The sequence below is a fragment of the Populus euphratica genome, unplaced genomic scaffold, assembly GCF_000495115.2.
Source record: "Populus euphratica unplaced genomic scaffold, PopEup_1.0 scaffold22.1, whole genome shotgun sequence".
Classification (NCBI taxonomy): domain Eukaryota; kingdom Viridiplantae; phylum Streptophyta; class Magnoliopsida; order Malpighiales; family Salicaceae; genus Populus; species Populus euphratica.
In genome coordinates, this window is record NW_011499863.1 from 729,068 (window position 1) to 738,759 (window position 9,692).

The following is a 9,692-nucleotide window of genomic DNA, read 5'->3' on the forward strand; positions in this document are numbered from 1 at the left end:
AGAATGGATTCCTGCCACAGAACCTCCCAAAAGTTTCACCAAGTCCCTGTCAATTGGCCAAGGTTAAAAGTTCAGACATGGATCAGAACACTAGGGTTTTCTTCCCTTTCTATTTCTCCAGGTAAAAGCAAAACGCAATGAAAGACTTTCCCAGTATATATGAATTCATGAGAAAATATGCTCCAAACCCAAAGACAGAGGATGTACACAAGAAACACCGAAGAGGAAAGAAGAAGAAAATACCTTTATTAGGTTAAAGCTAACTGAGCCTAAAGAACTCCAGATAAAGAAGATGGCAATAAAACTGAAACCAACTTGAAATTTAAGGTGGGGTAATCAACTATAAATCATTAGCCATAAAAGAAACTCTTGAACTTAATGATTCATTGTATCAATTAGCACACTATCCTCTTTTTTAGATAATCCCATCGCCTCCACAGACCTCTCATCAAATTTTCTAGACCAAACATCATATTCTACATCAAAACAATGGGTTAAATAATAATTCAGCAGTAAGGCACAACTCGCAATTCCTCAGCCAAATGAAATCTCGTAACAAGTTAGTTATAGTGATGCAAGAATACTCTGGCACGGTCAGAATCAACTCATGAATCATGCAAAAGCAAAGAAAACCTAATGAAATGCTTTTTTTTTTTACTAGTGAGACACTAGAATAAATATCAAATTGATCAACAAGCTGAACCAGAACAGAGTATGATTAATCATCTTCTTCCGGGTATGGAGCATACGCTCCACATCATATCCTTCCGGTGTATTTTTAAGAATAAATGTATACGAATACAATTTACACACACAGAACAGTAGAATGAAGCGCTTGCTTGCTTGCCAATATATACATACACACGCTCATATTAGGCTCTTCAACTTTCAATAAGAAAAGAGCAATTTTATAAAGTGCTTGCACCAACCTTACATCACATTCTTGTAGGATTGTAAGTCCCCATCTATCTTCAATTCAACTGCTTTGTCCTGCAATTTCTGCAGCCTGTCCTCATCAAATTGGTTTCGGCAACTACCAACAAACTGGAGCACAGGTCTCGGCATGTCTGTATCTAACCTCTTAATGGCAATTGAAAAGGCCTCGAGTTAAAGTGGGTGTGTCTGAGGCATGAAACACAAGCTGTAAAGACGAATGTAAGCCCACAAAGGCCCCCGGAACAAGCCACTAAAACTGCAGTACCTTGTGCTCACTAGGTTTATGTAAGTATGCCCACCTTCTCAGGACGAAACTGAGCCACGTATATAAATGTCGGAGTTTCTGCAGGTCTTTCCAAAGGAAGCACCTGTTTGGACTTCAACTTTCTAGAACCCCAAGCGATGAAGATATTGGCATGAGAAGAGCAATGACACAATATAACAAACCTGAAGCCCCGATGTACCACAAGGAGGATATACTCGCTTAATACGGTTTGGAATCTTCCAAAGCTTTTCAATGTGAGATTGAGTCCACGAAGAGTTCAACATTGCAAGGTGCGCACAAGAACCTGCAAACCCATACACCCGACTAAATAATGTATAGTAGAAGATCTTGCACCGTGATAGCCAACCACTGCCACAAGAAAAAAAATATTTGTTATTTACAAAAATAAGGAAACGGGCATATAAAGTAGCCCAAACATAAATCTAGAAGACCAACAGAGCCCTCAAGTTTTCCATTTTGTTTCAACTAAAAATAAGTTCTTGAGAGAAGCTTTCCTTATTATCCTTTTTCTCTTTTCTGCCAGTACAGCTAATGGATTCATTGAAAAAAAAGAGAGAGAGAGAGAAAGAAACCTGTTGTCAGATACAAGAGCATAGTTATATCCTCCGACAGAAATTCATTAATACGACTAGAATCCGAAATGTCATCAACTACACATGCTAGCTTCCCTGGCTAGAAATGTGCAACCTTATTACAAGTTCTACGAATATATCAAAACAAAAGTACTTGAACTTCCCTTGAAGCTGTAAATCATCATGCAGAATGACCTTCGTATCCAAAAGTAGAGGTCCTCTATTGAAAATGTCTGCATCAGCACCGAACAATCTGTTCTAGCACAAATTAAGCTAACCCTTGCTCCTTGGCCCAACTCAAAGCTTCCTTGATCCCATGAGCTGAAGGCATCCAATTGAAATCCTGATAACTAAAATATGCTGTGTTGGGACAAACAGCTAGTGCTAAGTGAATTTTCCATCATAGCAAGCTCATATTCCAAGATATGAATTCATTCCAGATTGGCAGTAAATTGAGGATTTGGAAAAATACCATTAAAGACAACGCTATTAAAATGCTTCTACAGTCGCCAAATCAAAACAGCAGCAATACAAAGAAGGTGAGCCTTGTCTTCTGCATTGTTAAGCTTCTACTACAAAATTTCCAACCATTCCATAAAGGGGCTGCCACTGGTAGCAGCCACATCTACCTAAAGAAAAGATAATTTTATTTTTCATAAGAGTCCTAAGTTAAAACAAACAAGTTTGTTTCCCTGCAATTAGCTTTCCTTTCTTTCCCAAACACACATTGTGTAACTTCCAGCAAGCATCAATCCCAGAATAAACTAATATTTGGACAGCTAAATTTAACTTGCAGGGGGAGCCTTCAGAACAAGTATTTGACAATAAACATGGATAAAAAGTGGTTTGGTCTAGACTAACGTCGTCAACCAAAGCTAAGTCAATGTTTAATTTGCACAAATCTACCTCCTCGCAAATAGTGCCGTGTCAATCTCTACCAGACTATGTCCTGCCTCTTTCATTAACCTCTTTTTCCTCGCTAAATCCCTTATTCTCTCGCATCATTCTAATAGCAGACATTGGACACGTCACATAGTTCACGGGATTACACTGTCTAATCTCACAAGGAAATCCCCTACTTCTCCTCCTAACTTCAAGTCTCCATCTACAAGAACTTAGCAATATCTGCCATATCCCTTTGTTTGGCTTTAAAGGCATCTAGGTCAATGACATTTTTACTTAAGAAACCAGCTTGGCCATCATGAAAAATAATGCTCTACCCTGGCATCGATCCTATGTTCACCATATAACCTTGAGAGGTATTCTCGACCTCTTTCAACTAGTCGATGTGTTGATAAATAAAATATCAATGAAGGTTTTCCTTTTATTTTTGTTGCGTTTTCTTTCGTTTGATCGGGTGCGCCCTTCTAATATGTTGTTTAAGTTTAACATGACTCCTGGACTGGGTTTTTTTTTTTTGCAAAATAAATTTGAAATTCAATAAAAATGAAATAAGAGATGTTAAACTTCTTTGCCGAGAGCACTACACACACAGAGAGACACATGACATAGATGTTTAGGCAGTGACAGTACTTGTAAAAAAGCAAAAACAAAAAATTTAATATTTGAGTCATTAACTTAAATGAATCCAAAAAATAAAATTTTAATATTTGAGTCATTAACTTAAATAAATAATCTAGGTAATGTATCAATTAGTTTTACATCATAGGTCATGATAGAAGACTAGCTGTATAAAAAATATTTAGTAATAATAAATAAAAATAAATAAATTATTAATATCATACTAAAAAAAAAAATTAGAGATTTATCGTCATTGCAATGTTAACATTGCCCACCACCAGAAAACCTCATTGAAATAGTTTAAACTCCATTGCAAATTAGTGCATGATGATATTAAAAGAAACCATATGGATTGTTAAAGCAACGCCAAAAAAAAAAAAGAGTAATTATTTGTTTATATTCAATTAATTAATTTTATTTAACTCAAAAAAATAATAAATAAATAAATAAAATGTATGAAAAAACCCAATCAAATTAAAAAAAAGGATAAAATAAAGGAAAAGGTTGGAGAAAATATAGTCAAATCTCCAATTAAGTAAATACCAAAAAAAAAAAACATTTGCTTCAAAAAATATAAAATAAAATAAATAAATCCCAAGTGAACTTTAAAACCAGGATAATTTTAAGAACTTGCAAACTCATGAAATTCTAAATATAAGTTTAATTAAAAAACTAAAATCCAAACAAATTAAAAATTGAATGATTAAATTGAGTGAAAAAATTAAAAAAAAATTACAAGGAAAAAAAACTATAAAAAAATAAAAATGAAATTTACTAGGAAAAAAATAATAGAGGGTGAAATAAAAAAATCAAATAAAAAACATTTTAAATTATATAAATAAAAATTAAAATAATATAGATTAAATTTAACAAAAATAAAAACTTAAATGAAAATGAAATTTAAATAAAATTTCAATTTTCATAATTTTTTATTAAAATGAAGCAACCAAAAACAAAAGAATGCAGACGGAATACAAAATAAAGAGAAGTTCAGGACAAGTGCTAAGATCGAGGAAAAGCACCAACAAAATAGCGAACTTATATATACAAGCATTGTTTTTTCAAATAGAACACGCAAAAATGCATCGGGAGCAACCTCGAAGTGAAAGATTTGATCTCTTGAATTAGCCATTTGCGCCGTCCTAAAACAGTGGAAAGACTAACGCGTACACAGCACACAACAACATATTTTTTCAGTTCTTTTTATTTATCAAGATATTCAATTGACCCCATCCCAACTATTAAATTACAAAAAACCAGCAACAAAATATCATAAATATCCTTTAACCTAAGGGTTAAATTATTTGATACCAAGGGCATCGAAATCTTTTTACTGTACAACAAAAATTAAAATTACAAAAAGGCCCCATCATCAATTAGTTTTTTTTTTTTTTTAATTCTAGGGATAGATAGTTTATTTTTAATTGCGTATTTTTTCTATGAAAATACAAAATAAATCCATGGTAGAAGCTAAAGATCTATTTCTTTAAGGGTAATGATATAAATTTACTATACAATTAAGATGCGAAATACTTGTATTGCCATTAATATGATACTATAATGCAAATAATTACATTGAAATCACATCACATGAGTAATTATACGTGCTGTATGTATATTTTATTTGAACAAGGAACTCCTTTAGACATAAAAAAACAACAAATATTGTAATATAATAGTGTTTGTAGCATAAAAAACTAATCCTATAGTATTAAAATATAAATATTAGCATACAAGATCCAAATTCTTATCAAGTTTTATTCGTTGGATTTTTTTAAACTCTAAATTATTATTGAAGTTGTTAAGTATAAATAATAAAAATATAAATAGATTATGAATTTTCATATTTTACTTTTAAATTGTTCCCAGTATCTAAAAGAATCATTCAAACAAAATTATCCATAAAAAATCTATCCATGCTTATATTTCTAATTTATATTCATCCATGTGAAATAAAAATTAATAAATTATATTATAATTTATTACAATGTTAAATTAAAACTTAGTTATTTTCTTGTAGAGGATAGTTGGTTATTGTCTCATGTTATCTTTGGTCTTTTAGATAAAAGAATTCATGCCCCTTTACAAGCTCTACTAATATTAAAAAGGGTCCCCTTGCTTGATCAAATGGTAACATAATTACCATCATATATAATAAAAACATTCATTAAAATAAAAAGATTGAAAACTAGAATCACAAATAAAATTTATATTTATCCGTGTTATATATTAATTTTTTTATGAACAAAACACTCTTACAAATATTTTAATATAATAGAAATTCTGGTAAATGAATATAGTTTAATTTTATAATATTAAAATATAAATATCACTATAGATATTACTATCTTCATTTAACAAATTTCCAACGTTTTATCCAGTTCTTTTTTTTGAAGAGATTGTTCAAGAGTTCTCATTTATAGATATTACTAAATATAAGTAATTAAAATAAAATAAAATAAAAATAACTCTATATTATAATCTATCATGTTCTTAATCTATATCCTATTAATAAATTTATATCATAAATTCAAATTAAATTTACTTTAAAATGAAAAATAAATTTTTTAATTGAAATGATTATTTACATGCACTATAAGAAAAAATAAAACTCTCTTTTTTCTAAATTTTGTTTTTGCTTAAAAAAACATAAAATTTTATAATATAAGAAATTCTGTTTCAATTTCAAACTGTGTTTATAAGAAATTATTAAAGATCATATTTTTAAATTTCTTATATATATATATATTTGTGTTTTGTATTTTTTTAACTATTAACTATTAAATCAAATCATAAAAAGCTCATAAAAATAGTTGAATAATTTTCTTGTGAAAAACACGCTTTTATAACAAATGGTATATTCTAAACCCGAACCCGAATAACCCAGGCAACGAATCCACACCACCAATTTAGACGAGGCCCGACCCATGGCCACCATCAACCCTAATTCACCTTTATAAAAACACCAAGCAAAAACCCGTCAGACCCCCTCTCCCTCTTTAACTCTTCATATCCCACTAAGCTATGCCTCACCATAAACCCTAAAACACATAAAACCCTACCCTACCCTAACAACACAGCCACCTAAACCCTACCCTACCCTACCCTAACAACACAGCCACCGCTGCCACCACACCATCGCGGCCGCCACACATCTCATTTCCTCAACAATGGCTCTGTATTTGCTATACGAGACTTCATCAGGATACAGTCTTTTCCAAGCTAGTGGTATCGATGAAATTGGACAAAACACCGAGGCTGTCAGGAACTCTGTTTCGGATCTTAACCGGTTTGGTAAGGTAGTGCAGCTCACTGCTTTTCACCCGTTCGAGTCTGCTCTTGATGCTCTCAACCAGATTAACTCTGTTTCTGAAGGTATAGCTTTTTTTAGGCCCGTTTGTTTATATATGTCTATGTTAATTGATTTCTTGGAAGTGGTTGGTTTTTGTAGGCTGTTTTATTTGAAGCAATTCGAAAACAAGAAGAACATGTCGTTGTTTTTTTTTCTTCAAGTAGTAATTAGCTTGTTCATATATGTTTCTGATGGTGAATGAACTTAATTAATCTTTGTGGATGCTTTTTTTCGGTTGTTCTAGTGGTCAGTTAACGCTTTATGAACTGAGGAGTCAGCGTCGTTGTTCTGATAGTTGTGCTTGCTTTGGTTTTTTTTTTAAACAGGGTGTTTTTAGTTCTTGAGAGGTCCTGTCTTTATTGGTTGGTTGTGGGGGGGAACTGTGTCTAAAGAAAGAAAGCAATTCACGTGTAGAAAATGTCTTAATTGATAATTTTCCGTCACTGATAAAAGTAAGAGTAATTAAATTTGCTGCGGTTTCACTGGATGAATTGCTTGTTTTGTGTTATCCGAGATATTAAATGACAGATATTAGAGATGTAATTTGCTCTCTTTGGTTCCATATTTAAATTTTTGCTGTTAGTTCATGTCTGGTTTGTTATTGGTCTTTGTTTGCAGGTATCATGACTGATGAATTGAGAAACTTCTTGGAGCTTAATCTCCCAAAAGTCAAGGAGGGAAAGAAGGCAAAGTTTAGTTTGGGAGTTGCTGAGCCAAAGATCGGGTCGCATATCTTTGAGGTGACAAAAATTCCTTGCCAAAGTAATGACTTTGTTCATGAGCTTCTTCGCGGTGTAAGATTACATTTTGAAAGGTTCATCAAGGACTTGAAGGTTTGCATTTCTTTTTTAAAAGCTTTCCTGTTATTTGCTTTCATGAGATATGTTTCTCACAATTTTATTCTTTTCCTCCCTAATCCCTTTATACAGCCTGGTGACTTGGAGAAAGCCCAACTTGGTCTGGGACACAGTTACAGCAGAGCAAAAGTGAAGTTCAATGTAAACCGAGTTGACAATATGGTTATTCAAGCAATTTTCCTTCTTGATACTCTTGATAAGGATGTCAATTCATTCGCAATGAGAGTCAGGTTTGTGATTGATTTTTATACCAATATGCTGTCTGCATTTTTTGGAATTTGTATCAATCTAGCTGTATCTCCTCAAACACTTAACTTCCTACAGAGAATGGTATTCTTGGCATTTCCCTGAATTAGCGAAGATCGTCAATGACAACTATCTCTATGCCAAACTTGCAAAGTTCATTGATGACAAGTCCAAGTTGTCCGAAGACAAACTCCCAGAACTAACTGACTTACTTGGAGATGAAGATAAAGCAAAGGAGGTTGTAGAAGCTGCCAAAGCATCAATGGGTAGAATTCTTATTTTTATATTACACGTGAGCCAATTTTTAATCCTGTCTCATAGTCAACTCACCTTTGTCTTTCCCTTTTGCAGGGCAAGACTTGTCCCCCATTGACTTGATTAATGTCCAGCAATTCGCTCAAAGGGTAATGGACCTCTCCGAGTACAGGAAGAAGCTCCATGAATATCTAATTACAAAAATGAATGATATTGCTCCCAATTTGGCTTCCTTGATTGGTGAAATGGTTGGGGCTCGTTTGATTTCTCATGCTGGCAGTCTCACAAATCTGGCCAAGTGCCCTTCTTCCACCCTTCAGATCCTTGGTGCTGAGAAGGCACTCTTCAGGTGTTTTTCCATTGCTAGCGTTCTCTGAATATGGCATAACTGCATCATATAATTATGAACAACACTTGTCCTTTTCTATTGCTTCACTAAACTCCAAATAGTATTTAGAGTTTTGCTCCCTTTGGAACTTGTGTACTCTTACCTGTTCTGTTAATGTTTTTCACCTAAAAGATTCTTCCATGTAGATTTTGAGTTCCAAATATTCACCTTTATTATGGTTTGTTCTTAGGGCACTTAAAACTCGTGGAAACACACCAAAATATGGTTTGATTTTCCATTCATCTTTTATTGGTCGAGCATCTGCTCGCAACAAGGGACGCATGGCTCGCTATCTTGCAAACAAGTGTTCTATTGCATCTCGCATTGATTGTTTTTCTGGTAAATTTCAAAAATTTTCATAAATTGGGTGACTATTTCAACTCTAGAATTAGCTTATTTTTGCATCTTGTGTTGCAGAGAACGGGACAACCATTTTTGGGGAGAAACTAAGAGAACAAGTCGAGGAGAGATTGGATTTCTATGATAAGGGTGTTGCACCTCGTAAAAACATTGATGTGATGAAAGCTGCAATTGAAAGTAATGAAAATAAAGGTGTGTACCTGAGTGAAAATGATGCTGTTTATATATATATATATACACCTTCAAAATATTTGGTTTTCTGTTTGATGTGTTTCCATAGCATCTTCAGTTGCATTGTTAACATGCAAACATGATTTGATGAGCAATCTTTGTGTGTTCCTGGCTGTAAGTTTTACTTGCCACATCCATTTCATGATTGTTCTTTAAAAATGACCTGTTTAATTCGTTGACATTTGTGCTTTCACAGTTTTCAGCTCTTGATATTGATTATTTACTTTGTGTTTGTAATTGTTGGATTCTCAAGATACTGATATGGAAACTGAGGAGGCAACTGCTGTTCCTTCCGCAAAGAAAAGCAAGAAAAAGAAATCAAAATCTGATGCTGCAGAGAATAGTGAGCTTATGGCTGAAGACAAACCAACAGTAAATGGAGGTGCTTCAGAGGATGCTAAATCGGAGAAGAAGAAGAAAAAGGAGAAGAGAAAATTGGAGCTGGAGCAGACTGTTAAGAACTCAAATGGTACTAACGGGGTTGAAGCTGAGGAGGATGGTATTTCCACAAAGAAGAAAAAGAAGAAGAGTAAGGATCAAGATGGAGAGGATCTGCAAGATGCCAGTGACATGAAAAAGAAAAGGAAGAAGAAGTCTAAAGGCGAAGAGTAGTGAGTTTTGATAACTGTTTGATGTATCCGGGTTGCTGTTAATTGTGTAGAACTGGCCTTCTGTTCACTGTGATCTC

At 33.4% G+C, this 9,692-nt stretch overlaps 1 protein-coding gene and 2 long non-coding RNA genes across 3 annotated transcripts; 1 reads left to right on the top strand and 2 right to left on the bottom strand.

Moving 5' to 3' along the window:
• Window positions 1–1,034: 1,034 nt before the first annotated feature.
• Window positions 1,035–1,574, bottom strand: LOC105125347 (uncharacterized). Its single transcript, XR_842227.1, has 3 exons — window positions 1,384–1,574; window positions 1,202–1,304; window positions 1,035–1,122 (listed from the first exon to the last, which is right to left on the bottom strand). It is a non-coding gene; the product is annotated as an uncharacterized LOC105125347 (long non-coding RNA).
• A 4,744-nt stretch (window positions 1,575–6,318) lies between these two features.
• LOC105125352 (uncharacterized) lies at window positions 6,319–6,505 on the bottom strand. Its single transcript, XR_842230.1, has 2 exons — window positions 6,438–6,505; window positions 6,319–6,399 (listed from the first exon to the last, which is right to left on the bottom strand). It is a non-coding gene; the product is annotated as an uncharacterized LOC105125352 (long non-coding RNA).
• Window positions 6,392–9,686, top strand: LOC105125351 (nucleolar protein 56-like). Its single transcript, XM_011025756.1, has 8 exons — window positions 6,392–6,690; window positions 7,286–7,500; window positions 7,597–7,754; window positions 7,849–8,036; window positions 8,122–8,374; window positions 8,604–8,752; window positions 8,831–8,965; window positions 9,258–9,686. The coding sequence occupies exons 1-8, from the start codon at window positions 6,486–6,488 to the stop codon at window positions 9,614–9,616; spliced, it is 1,662 nt and encodes a 553-aa protein (XP_011024058.1). The 5' UTR covers window positions 6,392–6,485; the 3' UTR covers window positions 9,617–9,686.
• Window positions 9,687–9,692: the final 6 nt, after the last annotated feature.

What these genes read in the sequence shown, in the direction of transcription:
- LOC105125351 (XM_011025756.1), top strand. Translation starts at nt 6,486, where the DNA reads ATGGCTCTGTATTTGCTATACGAGACTTCATCAGGATACAGTCTTTTC. An exon ending in AGCTGCCAAAGCATCAATGG is followed by an intron (nt 8,037 to 8,121) that starts GTAGAATTCTTA and finishes TCCCTTTTGCAG; the next exon opens with GGCAAGACTTGTCCCCCATT. An exon ending in TGAAAGTAATGAAAATAAAG is followed by an intron (nt 8,966 to 9,257) that starts GTGTGTACCTGA and finishes TGGATTCTCAAG; the next exon opens with ATACTGATATGGAAACTGAG.